Below are 25,154 nucleotides of genomic sequence, written 5' to 3' on the forward strand. Positions count from 1 at the left end.
CTATTAAACCGAGTTGATACATGTTTAGACGCACTGAGAGTAGTACTCGTTCATGACAGTGCAGGTACCCGAAGCACAAGTGGTTGATCCGGTGAATCCCTTACCGCCACACTGTCCGTAGAGCGCCTAAAGCATCAGTGTTAGTGTAAGTGATCTGATATAAGGGGTCGCTGCTTTTTGCGAGGTTTATGGGACTTGGATCTTGGACTGTGCCAGCATTTGATAGGGAATAGCTGGAAAAGGGGGCAAAGTATCTCGTCACTTACAACGCTTCCAGTGCTAGACCCAGAGGTAGGTGTGGCCGAAGCAGGCTTGCTGCTGGTACGTGTGATCAGGGTAGTAGGGACAGCGGTGGTAGGAACGGCGCTTGTGACGGGCTCGGTCTCCTCAGCGTCGCAGCTGTCGTCTTCATCGTCGCCAGCCTCACCGGTGGCCTCGGCGCTGGGGGCGGTGCTGGTCTCCTCAGCCTCGCACGAGTCATCATCCTCATCATCGGTTCCGGTCGGGGTAGCGGCGGTAGTGGTCGCGGCAGGCGCACTGGAGATTGCAGTAGCCTGGGTAGTCGAGGCAGCAGCGCTTGTGGCAGCAGCTGTGGTCGAAGGCGCCTATATTCATTAGCATCAACATGAAATTACCATCCCATAATCCAAAAGATCGACTTACAGCAACAACAGTCGAGCTCGATCCCGAGCCACCACTGCTGGAACCACCAACAGTGAAGTCGACGCAGGATTCGTAGGTCTGGCCGGCGCTCTCGGAGTGCCAGAAGTGCTGGATGACACACTCACCAGCGGTAGCACACTTGCCACCGAGATCCGGGATGGTGACAGAGTAGGACGACTCGTTTGCTGAAGTTGCCTGGGAGTTGGAGGCAAAGACGTCCCAAGAGGCCAGCGCATCGCCGATGACGGAGTTCGTGGCAGTGTCGACAATACTAACATTGGCGAATCCGGTGTGAGGAGCACGAAGTTCGAAGGTCATGGGCACAACCTGGCCGGCGGTGTAGCTCTGCACGTTGTCCTTGTTGTCCTCAAACTGGAAACCCTTGCACAGCCAGAGGTTGCACTCGGCAGTGAAGTCGCTCTGGATGAGCTGCGTCTCTCCCTGGATGTTACCGTAGGAGTCCGAGTTCATGTTGTTGAAGATCTGCTCTCCGCAGACCGAGGCCAGAGCACTGCCAGCCTTACGGGGCGTGGGCGAAGTCAAGGCTCCATGTCCAGCGACCAGGGGGGCCACGGCGGCAAAGACGATAGCGTACTTCATCGTGTTGGTGATAGTAGAGGAGCTTGAAAAGTTCTGGGAACGGTGATCCGTGAATGCGAAGCGAGTTCGTTCTTGTTAAAAAACAGTGCACCAGTGCGTAATGAAGATGTAAGACGAGATAAAGAATGTCGAGGTCACCGACCTGTAGTGAGCGAAGAAAGCAACGGTAAAGAACGGGGAAGACTGATGATGGTTGGGAGCGAACCTCTGGCGAGGAGCGAGATCTCATATTTAAACATGACTTAGTTGCGCCTCAACTTGGATACCCACAACACCCATGATGGACATCGTCCCCCATGCTACGGTGAGCCTGGCAGGTATGTTAGGTGAAGTTTCATCCCATCTTAAGCACCACCCCACGTCGATGGACAAGGCCAGGGTAAATCGTGCAGGGGTCTGGAGAGCCTCATCGCTTTTACAGGTCCATTCCGCCAGGCCACCCATGTGGCATTATACTTGTAACCGTGGTAGTGGATCCGTTGGCGCGGCGCCGCTAACCCTCGCTTCTCGGTACGCACCGAGAAGCTGGGTGGGTGATCTTATGGGTCAGGGGCTGCAATTATTTAGAAACGTCTTTGCGGGTCGCTGAACTTTTGGGCGTCTGATGATGATGCTGTTCGGAGATTGATCACTTATTCGTGGATAAGCCGCAGCCGAGAAAGAAGGCAAGTCAGAAGGCGATGCGCATTCAAGTCCCGGATTGACCTGTTCCAACGACCATCCTGGGCTCGCTTTCTTCCATCAAGCGGCTTTTTCCTGCCTGGCGAGTGAATCGATTGGCGAGGTCGCAAGTCCATGGCATTGGCCTGGCCCGAATTATGCTTCAGTTCTCCAGGTGAATCCAGATCTCATCCCTCCAGTGCAGGCGTCGCTTCACCAGGAGCATAACCAGGAAGTGGAACCTCAACGAGTCAGACATGTATCTCGGCTGCATCACGAGCCGCCAGGTATGCTCCTGTTCAGGTGTCGCTTACACGAGATGAGGCTCAGCCGAGATCCAGACTTCCAATATGATGTTAGCTCAGCTTCTAGAGCACCGTCCCCGACTTGACTCTATGTCATGAACAGGCCTCGTCGCGGCTCGGTCAGTATTCGTGCTAGCGTACCGTCGCTGGGCTCTTGGCCGCCAGAAAACAGCTGTATTTGTGTTGTTTGGTTGGTGGGAAAGGCGCTGGCGACCACATGGTGTGAAACAAGGATGGCCCCATAGGTTCCGGGGCCCCTTGTAAATGTGGCCCTGCAACCAGCAAGTTGGGTGGCTAGCGGCTTATTCTACAAACTTGCATTTCCACAATGTGCCACTGGCGCTCAACATGCGCTACAGTTCCAAGCGAAAAGGTCGAATATAAACATATCACATTCAAGGGTTGATTGAAATATTGTGACGGTCAGGCTACGTGATTGTTACATATGCTCTTGGAGGATTTATTCATCACGGCCGCGGTGATTGGAGTACTTCAATTGGCGGTCCCGTGCGCCTGATCTATAATTTCAAATGTGTCTATCAGAGACTGAATTACCTAACGAGCATTGATTCTCAAATACAACAAATTATCGACTATGGGACCCCAAGTTCAACTCTACCATATACAACCGACCTCCGAAAGCACATAGGTCTTAACCATCATGACCCCAAGGGTCGACAACCCAGACTTTCTCAATCGCAGTGAGCGCCGAATGGCTAATCTCCTTGGCTCTCATGCCCTTAGCAGAGGTCACAGCAATCCAGACGTGCCCAGATAACCCTTCCGGAACCACCGTCTTCCCATCTGCATCAAGGTCCGAATACTTGATACCACCCCAGGGTCCGATCCAAGCAACATACCGACTTCCATTTGACGATGGTAACGACACGGTGATGCTAGTTAGGCGGCCGGTACCACTCTGCGTTTCCTTAGCGGTGATATTTAGTGCCGGCAAATCAGCTTTGCTGTTGAGACTATCTGCTTCAGGCCCGCATGTACCTCCAACAGCATACTTGGATCGGACATAGCCAAGCGCGAGCTCGACGGGAATCAACACCTCACGAGGGGCGCTGGCGGCCATGTGGTTCTGCATCATGTTGATCACAGCGCTCATTCTCGCCTTTGACCCAAGCGCTGTAGCAAGCGCGGCGATCATCCAGTGGTCCTGCCCTTCGACTTGCGTTATGATATCCATGACAGCGCCTGTGGACAAGGTCGTGGCAGTCAAGGAGGTTTGCAGCCACTCATCGAAGCTGCTGCTGTCTATATTGAACTTGCATCCGTTAATTGTTGGCTTGTTGAAGTGCTGAAGAGACTCGATATAAGTCGATCTTTGAATCAAAGCTTGTGCGAACATGGAGCCAAAGATGCTGATAATAGACTCGGGGATTCCCGTCCACTCCCCCTGGCGCAGCTTGCTATAGCCCTCAAACAGGACTTGTACCACAAAATGGTCCATCAATTGCATGGCTTGCAAGTACTCCGTCGCATTTGATGAGAGCCTATCAGTCCAGCCATAGTTCTCAGGTACAGAACCACCAGCCATTGCAACCATGTAAGGAGAATAGGTGTAGCCAGGAGCAGGCACGTCCGTGACAATCGAGGAATCCCATCCAGTCTTGGTAGAGTCAAACACGACGCCGTTCACATTGTAAACGGCCGTACCGTTGACTTTAAGAACACCGACGTTAGGCTGATGTGTTGGGAGGTTGGAGGCAGGCGCCTTCGCCGCCAACTGCTTGAAGGCTTCAAAGGTCTTGTCCCCGGTAGTCGCTGCATTGATGCTTCCCACCATTCCAGCCTGGCAATGCGTCTTTGCGGTCTGCGCACAGTAGAACCAAATTGGCTTGGTGTCCTTGACTACAACTTCAAATGTCACTCCTGACGGTGCTTGTTGTGTTGGAACGAAGGGGGTGCTGAACCCGCCATCCAAGGGTTGGCATGGGGCATCGAATGACGACTGCACAATTGAGTGGTTGGCTGGGTTGAAGCTAAACTCTATTACTGTCCTTGGAAGCTCTGCTACGTTGCTTGGATCGAAGACCAGATTTCCATTGGAGCCCACGTCGACATGGAGTTTTCGAACGCCTCCGACAGGAAGCCCGTCGGATGGCGTCAGACTTGGCCTCTGGGCATTGGATGCAGCTGACTTGAAGTTGGAAAATGTGTTCGTTCCCTCAGGAGATCTAGCATGGATGAGATCAGCAATTGGCCCCGTGATTGCTGCCAAAGGTGCCCCTTGAGTATTAACAGCCTCCTTCAGTAGGCTCAAACGGGACCCCTTCGAAAGGGCGATTTATTTGAGAGGAGTATCAACCCGTCCGGGCATGCAAGAGGGTTTTACTCACGCGTTGATGGCATGAACCATTCCATTCTGGCAGTGATCGTTGTTCCTTTCTGCGTTCGAGTAAGCGAAACGCGTTGTCGTCGTCAGCAGTGATGACTTACGGCCACAGTACACCCATATTGGCTTAGTATCGTTCACATGAATGGTAAAGGTGGTAGGTGCTGCGTCGTCTTGACTAGGGTTTGCGACGAATCCGGAGAAGAAGCCTCCTATCTGTGGTCGACACGGCTCTGCGAATGTTGACTGAACGACGGAGTGATTCTGCTTCTGTCAGCTATTCATATCTAGGCAGCCTGTAAAGGGCGTATGGTCTATGAACCTTGGCAAAGAAACGATAAGTGATTTGGTCTCCCACTTGAGCGTTCAGAGTCTCAGGAATGAATTTCAGCTGTCCTCCTGCACCGACTGTCACTTCATGATGTGTTGCGGCTACCGTTGACCACGCAGATATCAATGTGAGAGCAACTGAAGAGAGTTGAAGCCAGGTCATTTTGTTCCAGGGAAAATACAGATACAGGCACGAGTAGTCGGATAAGCTGTACAACGTCCTTCGCACAGCGCGCTCGTCTTATTAAGTCTGAGCAAATTTGGCAGTGCAAGGATTCTGGATTAAGAGATATGTAAGCTCTCGTCCATAATGCATCAGCGAACAAGGGTTCAGCGTATGTTCAGAACCTGGGCCGCGAACTGGCGCCATCGTAAATCATGTAAGTTGATAGGCCGGTAGCCAATTCTATTTTGGAGTCCGCCCTTACAGTGGCCCCTTGTCTCTTTGTAAGCCATTTTTGGAACTCGCCAAGTCTACCCAGGCGGCCAGCGACAGGGTTGGACTGAGCGCGCCCGGAACTTGTCGATACCGCGCAAAGCCACGCGGTTTGCGGACAACCGCGTGCCACTGGCCTCATTCTCAGTGCTTTTCGTTTCTCGGGCAGTTGGTTCCCGTGGTCAACACCGCCACGTACATATGATTCTGACGGCTACCTTTTCTCCCCAGACCCTTGCTGGCTGTTGGCGCCAGGGGACCTCGGGATCTTTCTGTTAATGAGACAAACACACCATTTCAGACAACATGCCGAGCGACACCGTGGCACAGCACGGCCCAGCCCAGTTGACCCATGCTCATACATTGGAATAACAACTCTACTCCCATGGGTGTGCAAGTAATCACCAAGCACTACTTGGTTATAAGCGCTTAGCTATCGAGCCAAAATCGGCGCCAGCAGCATGGCTCTTAAGTAAAATCGCTGTACTCGATGACTGCTTCCGTTCCCATGGCGAACTAGTTCTAATTCTGGCCTCTGAAAGCGTCAGCCAATGATTCATTCCTGTCACTTCTAACACTGGCTTGGAGGGTGGTCTCCGATCCTAGCAAGCCCCTTTGCCGTCCCCCTGCGCCTTGCCAAGTGGATCAGCCCTTGAAGAGTGATTCGTGGGGTGTATGGGACATCCAGTATAATAGTTTGCCCTACGTTTTCATCGAACTTTCTCCTCATCGAGCCTTCCGGCATTATTCACTTTCTTTCAACCCTTGGGCCCTTCGACACTTACATCATGCCACGCTTCTGCGGTTTTGGTGTTGGGGCTCTACTCTTGGCAATTTCCGGCTTAATCCAGACAACACTCATCATCGTCTCTGGTTCAGGACCTCATGTTCTCTTGGAGAATCATTTCATATCGGTACGCCATTGCTCTTTACTAGCGAGTCGACCTCTGGTGGCTGATTATGTAGATCGATGTGTCCAACCTGAACATACCAGCAAGACTATACAATTCAACCTTCCTCCTAGACATTGGGTCCTATGCCGGGTTGGACCTCGTCGGCTCAGGCTCAATGCCCGAGACGCTTGGTTTGGGAATGACATACACGGTCTCGCTCCTGACTGCGTGTGCGCGAGACAGCAATGGCGACTCGAGCTGCGCCAGGCCAAAAGTTGGCTATTGGTTCAACCCAGGAAAGGACTTGAGGCTTGACGGCAGCTCCTTCATGGGACTTCAGGATGACGAGTACCGGAATCAAATCGAGTCCTACAAGAAAGTGGCGTACTATCTCGCCGTCGCCTACCTTGTTTCAGCAGTGAGCCTATTTCTCTGCATCATTCTCAATCTGATATCGATATGCTTCCCTTCAGCTACAATAGGGAGTCTAGTATTCGCCTTTATCGCGACTCTATTTCTCTTCACCGGCTCCGTCGTCTCGGTCGTCAAATTCGGCCAGCTTCGGGACCAGTTCAACACCACACTCGGAAGCACTGGGCTCCACACCACTCTAGGCCAGAGGGTCTACATCCTGAGCTTTATTGCTTTCGCCGTTTCGCTTGGCGCTACGATTGTCCTTGCCGTCCGACACAAAAAGCAGCAAAGCATGCAGCGGCACCGCATCCTTGATCGAGGGATTCCACCAAAGGGTTTCGCCGCAGCAGAGTCCCAACCTGCCACAGGCGTCTTCAAGCCGGGAGTGATCCGACATCTGACGACCTGGAATCGACACAGGTACAGTCAGGTTAAAAAGCATCCAGTCGTCGTTCAGAACAGATCTATCAGTCCCGAGGATGATCACCGTGGCCTCGTGGCCGCCGTGGAAGACGACTTTCCACATGAATACCCTGGTGATATCGCTATGGGAGCCATGTCAACACACGCATCAACTCGCGACAGGACTCTGAATGATGCATCAACTGCGTATGACCCATACCATGCTATCTAGGGGTAATGCTCTGAAGATCGGCGTGGAACGTGGCGAATGCATATGGAAAGTCATGAGATGTTGACAGAGTACCGTGGATCCATCCTTACGGCTCTAACGCTCTACGTCTAATATCGTTGGTGTATTAGAGGAGAAGGCTTCCAATATAAAGTTAGGCATTACTTCTCAATCATTGGACATTTGTTTACAAATCAGAGAACCATTTATGTCGACGTGAATGACGCATCAATGCCACTTTTCCATCTTCGATTTGACTGAGTTCTGCAACAGTACGATATATCAGCCCTGTTACCGTACCACTTACCGTTAGATAGCGTCACAGCACACGAAGGGCTGCGGCACAGGCTTCTATACTTGAACTTCGGTTTTGAATTACATGCAATATTAGGCAGCTTGGATGCGTCTAGCACTATTAGACTTCATTATCCCAACATTCCACTGTAGTTGCACCGGTACTAATTCTAGCACGTTTTCCAGCAGCACTCGTGACCATTTCTACATGGCCTAGCATCTACCATATTATGCGCCGCACGCAGGGGGTGCTGTTCGAGCTGCAGGGAGAGCTTAATATAGACCCCACCGCATCTGCTTTGAATGAAGAACAGCGCTTCCATGCGTGCTAGGTTACACCGATGCGACCTCGCGCCAACATACACATGCGTACTTCCGAGGTCGACCAGGCCTATGTCGAAGTCATCTCTGTATCAGCCTGATCATGTCTCCTATTTTTGTCGTTAAAAAAGTATATTGTACCGCGGACCATGTCCTAGTGTGTACCAACCTAATTTCCTTAAATTCTGTACGAATATCTCATAACAACTGTGGTGCACAATAAACTATTACAGTAGGCTAACACGAGAAGCACATTCATGATTATGCGCTGGCTATCGCACAATTACTCCCAAACACATATGAGAGAACAAGTGTTCACATATTAAGACCCGCATCGTGAAGCTCTACTACTTCATAGGCAGTAAAATATCTAACCAAGTCAAAGCTACATAGTTCCTGATCTAAGCCCCTTGCGCCCAACTCCCGATCTGATCACCACGGGGGTAGCGTCAACTCCATCGCTAGCCTCAACATTACCCTCCCTGTCAGTATCAGCGGCAGGGTCTGATCGGTAGTGTTGCTGTGGCGCCTGCATCGCTTTTAAGGCCATCCAACCGTCCCGGTCCTACTGGAACACAAAGATGACGCCCAAGCGGTCCACCGAGACCGTCATTGTGTACGGGTGCTCCAGCACGGCTATGTCGAGGACAGTATCGAGATGGCTCCTCAGCAGTCTGGCCTGCTCTGCCGAGATGACAGTGTGCCGGGGTGGCTTTTCCTTCTTTCTCGTCGATGCCTCTCCGTCCTTGCCCCCTTTCTGGTCTGAGGATTTGGGAATCCGCTCGAGGTTCAGAACGAGGCCGGGATTGTTGGGCGACGTCTGTGCCATGAAAACAGGCTTGGCCCCGGCCGGAGCGTCTTGGTTGTCGCCCAGTAGACCACTGAAGACACTGGATTGCTCCACCCTGTTAAGGTCCCAGAACCGAAGCTTCTTGTCGCCACCCCCTGTGACTATGTAGCCATAACGTACATCACGCTCATCGGATCCAGAAGCCCCGCTGCCTACGGCCATGGCACGTACACAGCGGTCTGTGGCGCTAGCAGCGGAAGGCTCGATGCTCGTAGCAAAACGGCCAAGCATGCCCTCAGGCTTATCTTCGTCGACATCCCAAGCCTTGTATTCTCGTGGCCCTTCCTTGGAAGAGGATGACCCTGCTGCGCGATATATCTCCCGGCATTGCGTCTTCTCGAGATCCCAAACGGTTACTTCGGGAAGGCCGGTGCCGCCAGCCACGCAGACCCATTTTCCGCGGCCTTTGCTGGGGTGGAGGGAAAGTCTGTGGATGGGAGTTTTGCCTGGAATGCCCCAGCTCTTGAGCCGTAGTTTGAATCGCAGATCCCATAGGTCCAGCACGCCATGTGATGTTCCGAGCAAAAGCCAGTGGCGTTTGCGGTCCACCACAAAGCACGTTGGGAAACCATGGTGCACAGGGTTCTCAAGCGCGTAGAGAAGAGTCATGGTCCTTAGATCGATAGCCAGAATACGCGAACGGTTCGTAGCGATCAGTAGAACGGAAGGGAGATCCAGCTTAAAATGGGTACACCAAACTGCATATTCATCGGCCGGCAGTTGGTACTCACGAAGCAGCCGCAGGCGAACATACTTCGGCGATCCGCTGGAATGTATCGTGTCGACTTTGACAATGTGTACCGAACCATCGGTCGCACAGCTTATGAAGCTGTGTGTGTTCTCTATGAAGCATAAGGCGACAACCCTAGCCCCCTGCCCATGTTTGTGAGTTTGCCGAGAGCGATGGGAAACATTTCGTTCAAGTCTTCCGGTGTCCCAGACCTTGACGGCACCGTCGTCGCCTCCTGTGATGAAAAACATATGATCAGGGGAAGCAACAATTCGGTTGACTGCCCCTATATGTTCCGAAAAGGTTGCTATGAGTCTTCCGCTTGGTCTCCATGCGTCTTGTTGTGGTTGAGCCATGCTCTTGGCAGTCCGTCGGGACACCGGTGCGACGAGTGGACCAAACTCAGCAATGTCATGTGGGTAGTTATCAATGAACATGCCATCCAACATCTTTAAAATATTAGGGTCGTTTCCTTCGTACGTATGCGAGGCTCTCTGCCTAGTAGGTTGGCCGCTTCTGGTATTCAAATCGACATTCTCCTGAGCGGCCCCGGGCAATGCTATCTTCGGGGGATTCTGTACAAACGGTCCTTCAACTTCACCGAACGCGTTCGTTTCAGTTGTGCTGGTCTCCGCCATGGACCTGTTACTGTCTTTTCTCAATAGATCAAGCGCACTGGACTGTTGTCGGACTGCGCGACGGGCAGAGAATGGTCTATCTGAGGGTGTCACGTCTTCGCCCCTCTCCGAGGTTCGTCCGCGAACGGCAGATGATGCGCGCCGGGAGTCGCCAAACCCGCCACGACCATCGACAGGAGACGAGGAGTGCGTGCCTGTAGGCGATAATGACGTTCGAGGTGATACGATACCGCCTTGGATACTCAATCTAGACCGGTGGCTGTTGATAGCAGCTGTCTTCCGTCGACCGACCGGCTCGTCTATGGTCATGGATGCATCCAGGAGGGCGTCAGCAATGGTGTAAGGCCCTTTGTCGGGAATTGGACGTTGGCCAGCTGGTTGGGATGGTTGCTCAGGTGCTATCGTGTCATCGAACATGATTGTTTGGACCTGGAATTTCTCATTCTCAAGTATACTGCGCAGAGTGAGTATTGGTGTCAAGCCAGTAGAAGTGCCTTCCGTCGTAGCACCGTCACGGCTCTTCATCTGGCTTAACCTCCAAATGAACTCTCTTAGTACCAAGAGCTTAAATTCGTCTTCTTGAGTAAGCCCGTAATTACGCAAGCGTAGAAGCCATTGCTCGTCTTCCTCGCTTTTCGATAATTTGCTGAGAGCCAAGGCTTGAGGCTCGCGCGACCCCCTCGCCATTCCCATGGAAGTGATAGTAAATGTAGACTGTTTCTGTCTCTGTATAGTCTTCCAAAACAAGCTCTTGTCTGCCTTCTGTGCCCATACCAAGGCCTGATCGAAGACCGTCCGTGAGAGTGGCTTCTTCAAAGCATCAAGCAGCCCCAGCTCAGAAAAGTCGGGAATTATGGCATCTTTCAGGAAAGGGCGAATATGAGGCAGAACGATACACCTTATATCGGCGGGGGACAGGAGTTTGGTAGCACTTGACAAGAACTCCGCCGCGGATTCGCGAACCCACAGGTTCGGATGTACCGTAAAGCGACCCACGACATCGAGGAGCTCCCAAATTTTCGCCTTTGATAGGAGACCAAGGTTTGCCAACTCGGCGAGAGAGTGTAGTGCTGCTTGGACTACATGCTCCTCCGGATCGGTCAAAGCCTGAACCATTAGTGGTAAGTTGAACTCTTCCAGGCTCGTGCTACCTAGGAAAGTAGCAATGCCGACAACTGTCTCGAAGAAAGCACATTTCAGCATCCAATCTCGGTCGTTCAAGTACGTGTTCAGATGCGTCAGCAGGATATCGTTGGACTCTGCACTTCCGAAGAACATGCAGAGCTCGGGGACAGAGCTGAGGAACGCGCGCCTGACAGCTGCATCCGAATCTTCGACCAGAGCTTTGGCATGGATTTCAAAGAGATCCACAAGCTCCTGTGATGCATTGTCAAACACGTTATCAAAGGCTGCCTCAGCGTCACTGCCGGCTTCGATTTCCGGATCGGCCGTTGCGATAGACCCTTCTGCACGCAATATCGCCGTCATTTCCAGGAACCTGCGAGCCGTGCTAGCCAAGCTACCTAGACAGGAGGCATATGTGGCTCTAACCAGAGGTGTTGGCTCTCTACGCTCCTTGCCCATGACTGGCTGTCGCGAGGCTCCGGAAAGGAACACCTGCATCCTAGGCATGATGTATTCTGGAAAGACATGTGCGTTGACAGGTGTCACTACAGTGACCATGGCTAGAAGTTGTGTGACCGATCTCAGAGCTGCAATAGCTACGGTATCGACATCGTCATTGAGTAGCATCATAAGGTAAGGGAGAACCCTGTCCAATTTTGCCTCATCCGTCAGTCTCTCGGAGAAGGCCAGCATCACGTCGCAGGCTCTCACTTTAGACGCAGCGCGTGCGGTATGCCTCAGGGACGCTGCAACTAAAGAGAGAAATATCAAAGTCCCGTCGTCGGCTGCCGGCTGCGCGGAAGCGGAGACGAAATGCTCATTGTTGGGAATATTCAGCCTCACGGGAAAGAGACCTAAGCCCAAACGCGGGTTGAAAGGCGCCACCTCGGTGGAGGGCTTGCCATCGTGGTAGCCCAGGAAGTAGGAAATTTTGTCAAAGTCATAAAACACACGGTCTATCCGCTCGTCAGTTTCGCCGAGGTTCTTGGCCGCCCCTGATACAGGTGCGCGCCCCGAGGAGGAATCGGTGAGAAGCTCCATGTACTGGTGCAAAAATGTGTAGAAATATTCGGGGAAGACTTTGGCCTTGAATATGTCCAGGTATTGCTCAGCAGAGTAGCGTTTCTCCGGGTCCAAGGCCAACATGCTCGAGAGCATCTCCTTGAGGCCTGGGTCGGATATCCTGCTGAGATGGGATATGACAGGATCGTACTCGCCACGCCGGAACCTGAACAGCTGGCTGAGACTGAAGATGGGAGCTTCCAGGAACATCTCGGCAATGGCGCAACCCGCGCTGAACATGTCCATAGCCCATGTGATCTTGCCGCTGCCCTTGGGCTCCTCGCCCGGGGCGAGGAAGCGTTCGGGTGCTATGTAGCACGTCCGGCGGCCCGAGAGATCGAAGAAGTAGGAGTAGAGCGCAGGGTTGTTGTCGGGGAGGGTTGTCGGCTTGAAAGAGCCCGTGAAGTCAGTCAAGTAAACCCAGTTCCACGACGTAACCAGTATGTTCTCCGTCTTGATGTCTCCGTGGTACACGTCGCGGGCATGACAGTCGCGCAGAGCACACAGCAGCTGGAATGCGATCCACCTCTTCTCTATATCCTCTAGGAACGGCCGGGTGGACAAACGGTCGTAGAGCGAGCTGTACATGAACTGGCGGACAAGGTACGCATTCGTCTCGGTTTCGAAGGCGCGCTCGAAGGCCAGGGCGTTGGGGACGTCTCGTAGTTTGTCCGTTTCTTGCAGGATCTTGGCGCCGTATGACTTCAGTGACATGGGCGTATGCGGCTTGACCGTCACCTTGGCCAGGACCAGGCCATCGTAGCTGCGAGCACGGATGGCCTTCATGAAGCGCGCATCGCCGAGAGACCGTTCGTGTACGAGGTCGGAAAGCTCGGGCACATCGATGCCGGCCGAGCCGGCGTATGGCGTCGTGAGAGAATAGCTCTGCCCCATGGCGAGCGAGGGTGTTCACACGGGGGCGGGCTACCGGGAAGGGGTGCGATCGCTCGGGTTCAGGGTCATTTTTGAAGCGAGGACGCGGTCAGGTCGACCAGACCCACGATCTGGACAGACCAAAAACGAGGTTTGATACGCCGGAGTACGTGTGGTGGCTAATTTCTTGCCAGACGCTGAAGTACAACTCGACGAGGCTTTTGGTCGCAAGGCTGGGTATGGAAGGCACGAGGGTGAGCTCGCGGCTCCGGAGGCTCCAGGGTGTTTGGTTTGTCCTCGTTTGCTCAGCTTGAAGCTTGACGTAACGCCACCATGCGACCAGTGGGCGGGTCGAGTGCTGGAGTTAAGGCGTCCCTCACCTCGGTTGTGGGGCACTTAACGCGTGACATGGGCACCTGGAGGGATGTCTGGGGCTAAGGTTCCTGGTAGGAGGACCCGACCCAACTGGAGCCCCCAAGCGCAACTAGGGCCTGCATACTTACCCACTGTAGAGGTGCCACCACTTCCAGACGCTTGGATCATGCGGCTCACGGCTCCATACTCAGATACGTCTCGAGGTAAGTAGGTACAGTAGGTAAGAGTAGGTAGATAACTTAGGCATGTAGGCACAGTAGGTAAAGGTGCACATGGCGAGCAAGGCTATTGGATTACGTCGGATCTCCCAGGTCTAGTTTGGTTGTCACAGGTGCACCCTACCGTTGAACGCGCTCAGGGACTTTCACCTCCACGGTGTACCACGGCTGGCGTCATAAGGAACGATACCGGGAAAGTCATAATTTTGTAGGATCATCCTTGTTTTATTGAACTACGTACTGAGATGTTGGGCGACTGAGATGTTGACGAGGACGCCCTCGAGCTCATCTCCGTGTGATGTAGCCACAGTGCCTCTCCGTCACACTGACGAAGATATATCTGAATTGTCAAACCTCGTCCCCTTTTTCCGTCTAGTATGTAGACCCCCGGAAATAGGACTTTCTTCCCCTTGAGACCACTCTGCGTGCTCCTCTCTCTTCCCCACGATTTGAAGCAGAAGTGAATTATACACGGCAATGGCCCTCCCCAACATCATTCGCATCAAGAAAACTTCCTCGACAGTGCAAAAGGGTATATAGAGAACAATGAAGTCAAAAAGGAGGGGAGGGCGCAATGCGTGATTGTCGTATTAAGAACCTGTCGGATCGCGTCTCTTCATCTCGTCAATGTGCCGCAGGCAACCAGGTGAGCACCACCATAGTGGGCATCAAAATCCTCGCGGTCGAAATCCTGATCCAAGGGCGATGTCGTGTGAAGTGAATTAAGTAGGTCGTCTAGAACTGAAGGCATTAAGCGTATCGTCGCAGAAATGCAGACGGTCGTGTCTATGTGGCAATATATAGCAGGCTGGTGGGATCGGAAAGGAAGACGAGGCGCCAGGAGATATAGACAGAGGCGCGTTGCAGGTTCCGTAGCGGGCCGTTTGCTGAGCAAGCGCGGCAGATCGTCGTTTGGATGCGTCGTTGGAAGCTTTCCAGTATACCCTCAACGCCGAAGCAGTGCGGACCGGAATGTCTTTCTCCAAAGACTTGTTTCAGAAGCGGAAAATAAGCCAAGGCTTTTGCGCAACTCAGGTGTGGAGACCTTGATGTGCGCTGGAGCCGCTTTCCGTCGATCCGTCGCCCTCGATGGTCTTTCTCCAGTGCTCGGGAAGGCAGACACAGACGAGAGGGAAGGCCTTGATTTCGCCACTGACCGGAGGTGACACGTCTCGGCCGCGGCCAGACGCGTTCGACACACCACTGTCCCGCTGAGCCTGTCGGCGTGCTTCCCACTCCTCTGCGCGCTCATCCACCATGATGCCAGTAGCCCACCCGTCGTCCCAGATGCCTACCACCTTGAGCATATCGCCGCGGTCCAGGGAGAATTCGTCCGGTGCGCGAGGGTGGTATGCCCAAAGGACAGCCACTCGATCGCCTGGGCTGATGTCGTCCTGTGAATAGTAGTCCTTGAAGAACGGTAATTGTTCCGACTGCTGACTGGCAACTCCTTGAGGCGACGACATGCCACCACTAGTCGGCGACTGGGTTTCGTCGCCGGCCAAGACGGAGTTGCTGGACAAGGAACCATTCCTACGAAGCATCGTGGGCGGCGGTCGCAAGATACCCGAGCGAGGCTCTGATGTAGGGCTCTCACCAAACTCATCCGACGACGAATGGTTATCTCCTCTTCTCCTCCCTGCCATATAACCTGCTGCAGCGCCGGCTGCGGCCGCAGTTGTGGCACCTCCACTGCCTGTTCTGGACCCTCCATGCCTCGATGGTGAATCGGCAGAATGCCCTTCCAAGGCGGACATGCGAGCTATTCTGCCTCCAGGCAGTACCTCATACCCCTTGGGGGCCGCAGCCGCTGTGGCAGGAGTCGCCATGGCGGGTATTTGTGTTGTCTGTGGATGTCCACTCCTCGAGGGCGACGGCTGGTTGAAAATGCTGCCCTTGTGGCTGTCGCCCCTTCTGCGGCGTGCCCGTCTAATGCACAGGAAAATAAGGGCCAAGAGAAGGGCGAGACCAAGAACGGAGCCAACTACAATGCCAGCAATGGCACCGCCTGAAAGTCCGTTGTTTGTAGCCCCTGCAATCGGTGTACTAGTAGGTGAGTTCGTCGGAAGCGAAGTGGTGATGGCGATGGTAGAAGTAATCTGCGGCAAGACCACACCCGCACATCGTCTCTCGGCGTTTGAGCTGTAGCAGCACGTGTCTGTCGAGTTGATTCCCCCTGACGCGCAGTAAGAACACAATCCTAGGGTGCTGTTACCATAGCCACAATTGTCTGGCTCATTGTTGATGGCCGAGATGCATTGAGAGCTGGACAGCGAATCTGCAGGCAGGGCGCAGTTAGTGAAGTCGGCTCTGATCTGACTGGCAGCATTATTCCCAGGTCGAGAACACAGTTTATTGTCGGACAGAACGTATGCTTCGCTCTCGGCATATTGAGCCTGTAGGATGATATCAGTCACGCGAGTTTTAGATTTGATAACAATTCACATCAGTCTTACACAAGAATCAGCACACAGAGGCCGAGTGGCACTTCCAGACAGGGCACAATCGCTGATCGAATTTTGCACAATGGAATTGCAGATGACTGAGGTTGTGAATCGTGCATAATAGTCCGACGTGTTTGTGAAGTTGATGTTGCCACAGCCCAGTAAATTTTGGTACCTGGTCCTGTCAGCATAAAAGATCCAGATAAAGGGTTAGCAGCTTACTTTTCACGAACATAGTCGCTCTGGACATATGAGGTCAGACGTGAGTCAAAAGAGGCTCTGTCTGAGACAAATTGTAGGAAACCACTGGAGACACATGTTAGAGCCTGTCTTTCTCCAGAGATGGCTAGCCACCCGGCCCAAAGCTCATTTGATAACTCACAATAGTCCTACAAGACTGCTGCTTGTTGATATAGACGCGGACTCAAAAGCGGGACATGTCGTAGTCCCTGAGAGCGGAATACAGTCAGCCATTGCGGGTGTGGCCAGTGCCAAGATCGACAACACGGCCGCGCTTTTTGACATTCCAGAAACGACCGTCCTCCGCCTCCCTGCGGACTGTGCTGATCCAACGCCCTCCATCTGTGCAGTCTGAGTGCCGAACGTTGCGTGAACAGTGGCAGACTCGTCCTCCAATTTTAAGCTATTGCCGTGTGGTATCAGTAGTATGCTGGCGGCATGTCGGTTTGATCCTAACATTGCTCAATGCGTCATACTATCCGGTTCCCAGGGAAGATGAGTACTGAGGTGAGTTGCTGTCTCTCTACCCAGCACGCGATTTCCAAAGCCGGGTAGGGGAGAGGTGATGTGCGACGTCACTCGTGCATGCAGTGCTGAAAATTTGGCGGGCAGAAAAGAAGTCGTTAAACCGTAATCGTAACCAAAAAATCACTTGTAGGTGGTCCAAAGGTGAATGGGAGACGGTTGCACTGGTTGATGTGGAAGAGGTGGCGGTAGTGGTGAAGGTCGACTAAGGATTAAGGGCCGCGTGGGTATTTCAGGTGTTGTAACGAGTGAACGTCTCCGACTGGAGAAAGCGAGAAGGATTAAAAAAGTACGACAAGGTAGCGACGACCAGGAGAACGAGGACTGCGTGCTACTGCGAGGTCGTGCTTGACGTTTAGGGGCTTGTCTGCGCGCGCACGATGCTGGACTGTAGTGCAGGTTGGGAGGAGTTGTAGGAAGCCAGCCCAGGCGTTACACAATGGGGGTCTGGTGTGGGCGGACGTTGGTCGTCGAGGTATCGCAGGTACGCAGGTACGCAGGTATCTTGGCCGATGCTCGAGAAGTAGAGACAGTACTGCTCGGGGAGTAATGCTACGAACCAACAGGAAGAAGCAGAAACATAGGGAAACGGGAAAGGGATCGCGCACACACGGAGGTGTGTTGTGGTTGGCCGACCTGAGGAGAGGTAGGGTAGAGAGAAGGAGTTGAAGGTACGAAGTGACAAACAGGAGAGAAAACTGGAACGCGCGGGTACGGTGGGTGTCCAGGTGTCGAGGATCCGCGGGACCGTGGGTGCGTGGCCTCCGCCGGCTGCGAATCGAAAAAGCCCATGCCAAATAAATGGAGCGCAACCGCATGGCCAGCTCGTCGACTATCTAACAATGGCCTAGGCTGGAATGCGTCTTGTGGTCCCTGGCATCCATCACCGCAGAAGCGACACTGCGGCGGCCGGCCACGCCTGCAACTCGAGATGCAGCCAAAATGGAAGCTCACGAACTCACCCGCCCCAGCTGGGCCCACCATAGCGCCTGTGCCTGTGCCTAAGCCTGTGTGCCTGTGCCTGGCATAGGACTTGGCTGATTACCTCGAGGTACTGAGTCCCGACCTCCGAGGTTCTTCGTCGGCCTCTCCTACGTATAGGTCACCTTACTGGCTGTGTACTACGTGAGGCAGTCAACCAACCCCCGGTCAGGTTATCTTGCCTCTCTTACGACCACAGCACTGCAATTCAAACGCTGGCTCCCAGCGGGCCTGTCGTCGCGGCCGGCGACTCGATGTTGAAACTTCCTCCAGGCCTCCCCCCAAGCTCCATGTGCGAATTTCCCAAGGATAGACCAAGGATGCACCAAGCACCTTAGCTTAGCGCGACAGGCATTGGCCCGGGGAGCTTTGCGGGATCGGGTAACGCGCCCTTGGATTTAAAATTGATCTGACCAGGATGGCCGGCCTAAGCTTTAGGACGGTTGCCGATAGCAGCCACGCGGCACACGCCTGCGAGCCTCGCTCTAGACTACTCTAGGTAATCTTCTTTCATCTGGAATTGGCTGAATGACTCTCCCTTCAAGCACACATGATAGCTCCGGCAGTTCTGTAACCAAGGGCCACAATCGATTCGACCTTTGGTGGCAACTGGCATTGGACGATTTACAGCTTTTAGATTCTGAGAACTGACCAAGATTCTTGGGATGACAGCAACTCTACGTCTGTAAGCTTTTAGTTCACAGTGTCAACGCACAGCAAAAGTCAGCTCGCGGACGCGATCACCATCTTGGCCAGTTCGCTAACTAGTGTTCTCAACCGTAACCTGGCCGTCGGCTACAGCAAATGGGATAGGGTGAAGGGGGAATCCCCATCTAACCGCCTTCCCCCACGGGTGGTACTTTTACGAGAAAACTCACCAGCACGCTGGTAGTGCTGTACCTAAGATAGATAAAGAATCAGCGGCCCGCTAGCCTACTTTAAGAAATCCCAGATCTGGCTGGGCAGCGAATGGTGCTGTCTCATCTTATGCGCCCGGGCTCTGATTGGCTCCCGCAAATCTGACTTGTTGCTTCAGGACCAGATGGGGAATATCCTTCGGCAAGGGGCCCCCTGCGGCACCCACAGAAAGCCCCGAGAACTCCATCCATGCCAGGACCTTAAACTCACATTCGCGAAATGACGATGAACCCTGATAAAGGAGACAGTCTCTGCATAGTACAAGTACAATAATGGTTCGCGCTGCACTGCCATTGTCCTCAACTTGACCGCGCGGTACCCTCTAGCCTTGCCAGGCGGTGAGAAGGTTCGGCGGGAATAGGACAACAGCGAGCTTATGCGCTCTTTCTACGATGTCGGCCTCAATGGTCGAACGGGCTTAGCCGCTAGGTATGCCAGTTATGCGCTACCCTCCTTCTCGGCCTCACAACGGGCTCAGCCGTGCCCATGAAGTCTCATGAAAAGCATAAAAGCCAATCGTCACTGGAGGTAGACGCTTGGCACGGCGTGACTACACAGCTCTTCCAGATGCCGCCATCTTTGCGACCTACCTCAAGAAAAACGCGCAGCCAAAGTGCCTTGCGATGCCCGCTGGTCCAGCGGTTACTACGTGCCTAGGTACGGTTGCAGTCGGGAAGCACACCATCATGCTCCCTTGGATGCTACCCTCGACAGCTTTCCGGTTGAGATCCCTACCACTGTCTATCACCAGTCCCAAAGCCCAGGGAAGGATATATTTGGCACTCAGCCAACCGTTGCCGAACCCGGTGTCTCGCTGCGGAGAATTTGCGGACGCGGCATAATCGTCCCACGCGCGAATGAGCTCAGCCGCCTTGTCGAACTGCATCAACCTTATTCAGCGCAGGCCTGCATCAGCCATCGTTTCCGGTACTTGTTGCCGTTTCACCTGGCCCAAAACTCGCGTGGGATGTCGCCGCATTTCGCAGCTTTGCCGCCTCGGAGAGCCAATTGATTAAACAACCCCCTTCCCACACTCACGAACGCATGGCCACATGCAGAAGACGCTTGGTTGGACGCGTGTGAACCACTGACCTTGGCTCTCTTGATCTTTCCTTCCGTTATCCATGAAGTGCTCCATCTGTAGCTCTCATGACAGTTGATCATTGGTGCAACCTGCAGCTTGATTTGGCATCGTGTGAGACAGGCCAAGAGTGTGGTCCTAGCTTTCGGCAGTCGCGTATGGAGTCTCATGCTGCTCATGTCCAACCCTTGCCCACCACGTCCGTTGTGAGTTAGTGATGACAATCGAAATGAGAGCGCCCTCAATTTCATCAAAGATCACGCCCGGTGAACAAGAGGTTGGAGTCACGTATTGTCTATGCAGCATAATCGTTCATTCTGTTTCTGCGAGACCCGGACCTGTACCAGCTATAACCAGCTATAACACATACCCAGGAACTCAGCCTCAGTGACAGTAATCTTCATTTACCCCTTTATGGCCTAGGGCAGTTTGGAAATTTCATCAATGCGGTAACGTTGAATGATAACCTCTCGATGCTATAACAGAATGAACCCCCTCGTTTTCCTGTCCCACCTGCTTATCATTGTTTTGATGAAGAGTCATGCGCTTAGAACTCTTGCGTTGAAGTGAGGCCTCGTGCCTTTCGGCCCGCCAGGTAGGCCTCCATATCCCTTGTCAGCAACTACTACCGAGGCATTTGGATCGGAAAGGGCGTTCGTTCACTTGACTGATGTGATCCAATGGATCGCCTTTCTGGAAGAGCTTATCATTTATTGAGATGAACGTGCATTGAGTAAAGTCTATGCAGTATTAGAACTCCTTGTCTTACCGCTCGAATTGACTTCTGAGGCTCTGCAGATTCGCATGGACTGACCCAGCTTCCCAATAACCTTGCCGAATCTGCCAGGCATCAGAAGACTTAGTCACTACGATGCTTCCATGAATCCAATTCTCTATTCGTCACATTGGTAATGACACATTGCAGGCTGTCTTGGACTGCATGACTTCACTACCACAGAGTACTATCCAGGAGTGTCCGCAGCATCGTGTGCTGTCATGTCAAATCACCATTCAGTTTCATGATCCCATTGGCGGACTTGGGCAAACCTACGTTCCACTGCTTATTCCAGACACTACCGGCAAGACGTCTCTTTCCGAGTTAGGCACGTTTTTATCTTCATAGAAAGGGCCATGTTCTGTTCGCATGAAATATCACGACAGGGGCTAGTATTCTGGTGTTCACACCTCAATGATCCCTAATAGTGCAGCCGTATGGCGGGGTAAAGGCGACCCGACAAGTGGTGGTGTGATAGATGGTCAAGGGAGTCTTATCCCTCCCAACACGTGCCACACCAATCCTAAAGGCCGTCGACGGCGTTCCATTGAAGCTGAGCTGCAGGCACTCCCCGCTACCAAGCTTTCGCTGTATGCGCATGATGGGGTATTGAAGCGATTGCCCACTTCGATCAGGTCTCACGCAGGATACCCGGCGCAGAGGGATCACAAGGATGGTTTCACAGAAGCTACCCCTCCCTCAGCTGGACGCCATCCACCTCTCTATACCTGCGGTGGAGGGGCTCTGGGCTAGTCCAACGGTATAGGATTGCGTACTTCTGATCGTCACATGCTTATTATAGCTCAGGAGCATGGCACCTTCCCCGCGTTCACCATGGAGAGCTCCAGCGCGGATGGCCTCGTGGCGTTTGACGATCCCAGAGCTGACAGCATGGGAGCTCGATGCCATTGGGCGGCCTGCAATGCTGAAACAGAGGCATCGCGGCCATGATGGCCGATACTCCGGGCGGTGGCTGGCGACGCATGTCAGATATTGAAGTCACCGGCAGCTGAGGATGTCGTTCTTCACGAGTTGGACCTGGAGCCTGTGACGATCAGGCTTCCTCCCTCACGTCTGTAGCAATGTCTAAATCCGGCTGCATGCAGAAGTCAGCGTGGCAAGATGCACAAGTGACCGCAAGACAGGCATATTTGGGGGCAGAGCTTGCGAAGGATCACGTTGCACGCAGTCAAACCTCCGAGAACGAGTCTGTAGCGGAAGAGGATCATGACTGACGGAGAATTTTGGATCCTTTCGGGGAGCCGCAAAGAATAGTCCATTCCTCCCGATAGAGTCGTGGAGCTGCAAGCAGGATCATGCAGGAAGGATATTGCTGGGGGTTCCTTTTTGGCTGGTGATCCCAGATGTCTGGGATGAACATCTGCGGCCCGTGGTGTACAGGGTGTTCTTTGATCCTACAGAGCCGCATGCAGAGTCCCTTTGCCACCATGAACTTACATGGGACTTTTTCTCGCTGGCTCGCTCCATGATGCCTCAGATAGCAGCAGACAAAAGACCCTTGCATGGTAATTCTCTTCCTTTCTGAGAGTTATGAGGGAATATTCTATCACACTTTTTCGTGCAGGATTGTTGAGGTGCATAACGCGGGACGAACAGAAGGAGTCAAATGTTGCGAGTTGAAGGTCACTCGCCAGGCTGTACATATAACGTGACATATTCTCTTCGACCAGAAAGGCAATATGCCCAGGGGTTGTTCCGGTGAGACGCTCTAAAGTCGAAGCCATGCAAGTGTTAAAAAGCAATCACATTATATTAGTTGCGGGTTATTATACTGGTGAGATAGTCAAATTTAGCATGTTCAAGGGAAAATGGTTCATATCTCTTGCTCTTCGTGGACTTACAATAGATTCCCTGTATCTCTTCCTATCTCCATACTAGCACCGTAATTCGGGAGAATCTTCTTTGACTAATCATTCAGATGAATTTGGTTCTCGTACGTGGTCGATAACAAATACCATTGCAAACGAAACTCGCGCGAGTGAAGGACAACGTATGTGCTACTTTGTTCTCGTTTATATGAGGGTTATTCCACGCCCAATAACCATCGTTATTCGCGGTTGCTCTCCGGCTCGGGGTGTACAATTTCTTGACATCTATTTATGTAAAGGAATTTTGCTACTTTTTCCCTATATATATGCAATTCGTGGGTAAACCTTTGATCTTGGTGAAGTGCAACGAACTGTATTGCATATGAACTCAAAATTCAATAAGCCCTGACTATCCAGGTTCCTCTGAGTACTGGTGTTTTGTTACCGTAGTGACCTTGACACTGTAGTTTCAGGGGGTTGAAGAATATTTGCTCCGGACTATAGAGTATCTATTTTATTGCATGTAGCGACTTCGGTTCCAATGCGGCACGGGACAGAGTCGTTTCTTTGAAGAACATTATAACGTCCTGAGAAGCCTTATATCAACGGGAGCTAGAACAAGCGCACCCATGCCATGCCCACCCCAAGACGCTGACCTTGACTTGGAAGCCAGTTTAGAATGACCTGAACGGTGTCTTATAGGAAACTTGCTTCATCAGGCGCCTTTGCCGACCATTAGGCAGTGACATAGAACTTTTCCCGCGTACTACATTCGTATACTTAATGTATACCAAGTGTGGCCTGGTCATAGAGTATGAATAGATCAGCCTATCGCTCGTAAGTGCTTAGAAATCAAAGAATACGTATCAATTGACATCAGAGCCAATGTGTAACCATTAGCATCGGAGGATACCAAGTACTCAACTCCACTAAAATCCGACAAAGGCCACCTCTCTCATTGTCTTACCGGAGCTCACATTTCGATTTGTAACAAGGCGGCGACTGGTTGGTCGTTGAGCACCCTCGCGCCCTTAATAATGACATGACACATGTGGGAGGGCACTATGTGGGATGGCTGACAAAAGTGAGATCCCATTGACCAATCAATCCTCGCCATAGCGGCTGTCCGTCATATAACAGCCATGAATTCAACGGTAGACAAGCTAGTTGGGTAATTCCAATGGTTGCTCTGTATAAGCTCGCGGGTGCCGTTACTGATGGACGCGAAAGGCGTCCACAATGGCCTTGCTGGCATTCTTTTCCCCCAAGGAGGCATCTCCAACCTGGGCAGATTTATATCTTAGACAGAAGACATATAAAAGGTCTTAACTAACAGAATCACAGTAAACCACATTCCATCGCCAAGGTCATAGATAGAGTTCATAAAGCAGTTGTCCCTCATCACCACTAAACTATCCACAGCCCGTGAAGAATTCCACCATGTCGTCTCCTTCCCCATCCCTCACCCTCTACAACGGACCAGGGTCCTGCTCGCTGGTCCCTCACATCCTGCTCAACCACCTCTCGCTGCCTTTCCAGACCGTCACCATGGCCTTTGCCACGCGCGAAGGCGGCAAGTGGGCAGCGGCCGACGGGTCCATGACGCACGCTGAGTACGTGCGCAAGGTCAACCCGGCAGGTCTTGTCCCGGCGCTGGGAGTCGGCCACGGCGGCGACGTGATCGTCGAGATGGCGGGGCTGCTGAACTACATCGTGTTGCTCGCGGGCGGCGACCGCGCCGAAGGCCTGCTCGGCCGCACGACCTTCGAGAAGGCGCAGGTCGCCCAGTGGACGGCGTTCCTGAGCGGCACGCTGCACGGGCAGGGCTTCGGAAGCCTGTTTCGGCCGCAGCGGTTCGTGGGCGACGAGAGGTCGCTGTACGAGATTGTCAGGGCCCAGGGCAGGAAAACCATCGAGGTGGCGTTCGGCCGCATCGAGGAGCGGCTGAGGCAGGGTGACGGGCGTAGGTTCATGGTCGGCAACGAGCGGACGGTCGTGGATTTCTACATGTACGTGTTCTACCGGTGGGGCTGCGAAAACGGGTTCGACATGCTGCAGAAGTATTCTGAGTACAGCCGCGCTGCCCAGGAGCTTGAGGGGGTAGAGGCCGTCAAGGAGACATTGAAGCTCGACGGATTAAAGGCGTGCTTCCATGAGGATGGTGATAGTGCAGCAGCTGCATTGTAGGAAGTTGATGGATATTAGGGGCATATATATAACTGGGGATGCTGCAAGCTCTCACACCGACGTCCCAAATTACAGATTCTTGTTTCCCTAAATGTCCATGGACCATTGATTCAATGAGTCACCGTGTGCTCTGCCCAGATAATACCGGAAGAGGAGAGAGGGTTGAGGTCGTGAAAAGCCAGCGCTGCTTCTAGGCCGACTATGGGATATTTCTACTCGAATAAAAGGGTAGATCTTTGGCAAGGAACTCCGCATTTTCTTCTGAAGAGAGTTCGCAAGATATATGTCTACATGCTCTTTGATATTGTATGGTACATGGTCGTCAGGAGGCCACGACACCACGTCGGCCCCCTTTTCCCTGGGATTGAGGCTCCTATCGCCGCCAGGCTGTACAGTATTGGTATGGTTTTTA

The 25,154-nt window shown here is 52.9% G+C and overlaps 6 protein-coding genes across 6 annotated transcripts; 2 read left to right on the top strand and 4 right to left on the bottom strand.

Annotated features, from left to right (window-relative positions):
• Window positions 1–24: 24 nt before the first annotated feature.
• On the bottom strand, window positions 25–1,263 carry JN550_000989 (uncharacterized protein; the record flags this gene model as incomplete). The annotated part of the gene is made up of 3 exons (XM_049322020.1): window positions 25–126; window positions 267–605; window positions 664–1,263. 3 exons carry the CDS (start codon window positions 1,261–1,263, stop codon window positions 25–27), a joined length of 1,041 nt encoding a protein of 346 aa, XP_049176895.1.
• A 1,617-nt stretch (window positions 1,264–2,880) lies between these two features.
• JN550_000990 (uncharacterized protein) lies at window positions 2,881–5,065 on the bottom strand (the record flags this gene model as incomplete). The annotated part of the gene is made up of 4 exons (XM_049322031.1): window positions 2,881–4,414; window positions 4,577–4,625; window positions 4,677–4,836; window positions 4,895–5,065. 4 exons carry the CDS (start codon window positions 5,063–5,065, stop codon window positions 2,881–2,883), a joined length of 1,914 nt encoding a protein of 637 aa, XP_049176896.1.
• Window positions 5,066–6,126: 1,061 nt separating this feature from the next.
• On the top strand, window positions 6,127–7,279 carry JN550_000991 (uncharacterized protein; the record flags this gene model as incomplete). The annotated part of the gene is made up of 2 exons (XM_049322041.1): window positions 6,127–6,252; window positions 6,305–7,279. 2 exons carry the CDS (start codon window positions 6,127–6,129, stop codon window positions 7,277–7,279), a joined length of 1,101 nt encoding a protein of 366 aa, XP_049176897.1.
• Window positions 7,280–8,456: 1,177 nt separating this feature from the next.
• JN550_000992 (uncharacterized protein) lies at window positions 8,457–13,190 on the bottom strand (the record flags this gene model as incomplete). The annotated part of the gene is made up of 1 exon (XM_049322052.1): window positions 8,457–13,190. One exon carries the CDS (start codon window positions 13,188–13,190, stop codon window positions 8,457–8,459), a length of 4,734 nt encoding a protein of 1,577 aa, XP_049176898.1.
• A 1,603-nt stretch (window positions 13,191–14,793) lies between these two features.
• JN550_000993 (uncharacterized protein) lies at window positions 14,794–16,905 on the bottom strand (the record flags this gene model as incomplete). Its single annotated transcript, XM_049322063.1, has 4 exons — window positions 14,794–16,158; window positions 16,219–16,381; window positions 16,429–16,512; window positions 16,589–16,905. 4 exons carry the CDS (start codon window positions 16,903–16,905, stop codon window positions 14,794–14,796), a joined length of 1,929 nt encoding a protein of 642 aa, XP_049176899.1.
• A 7,090-nt stretch (window positions 16,906–23,995) lies between these two features.
• JN550_000994 (uncharacterized protein) lies at window positions 23,996–24,742 on the top strand (the record flags this gene model as incomplete). The annotated part of the gene is made up of 1 exon (XM_049308148.1): window positions 23,996–24,742. The coding sequence occupies one exon, from the start codon at window positions 23,996–23,998 to the stop codon at window positions 24,740–24,742; it is 747 nt and encodes a 248-aa protein (XP_049176900.1).
• Between the last annotated feature and the right edge of the window lie 412 nt (window positions 24,743–25,154).

The sequence above is a fragment of the Neoarthrinium moseri genome (genome assembly GCF_022829205.1).
Source record: "Neoarthrinium moseri strain CBS 164.80 chromosome Unknown scaffold2_Wmoseri_CBS_16480, whole genome shotgun sequence".
In the NCBI taxonomy this organism is placed as follows: Eukaryota; Fungi; Ascomycota; class Sordariomycetes; order Amphisphaeriales; family Apiosporaceae; genus Neoarthrinium; species Neoarthrinium moseri.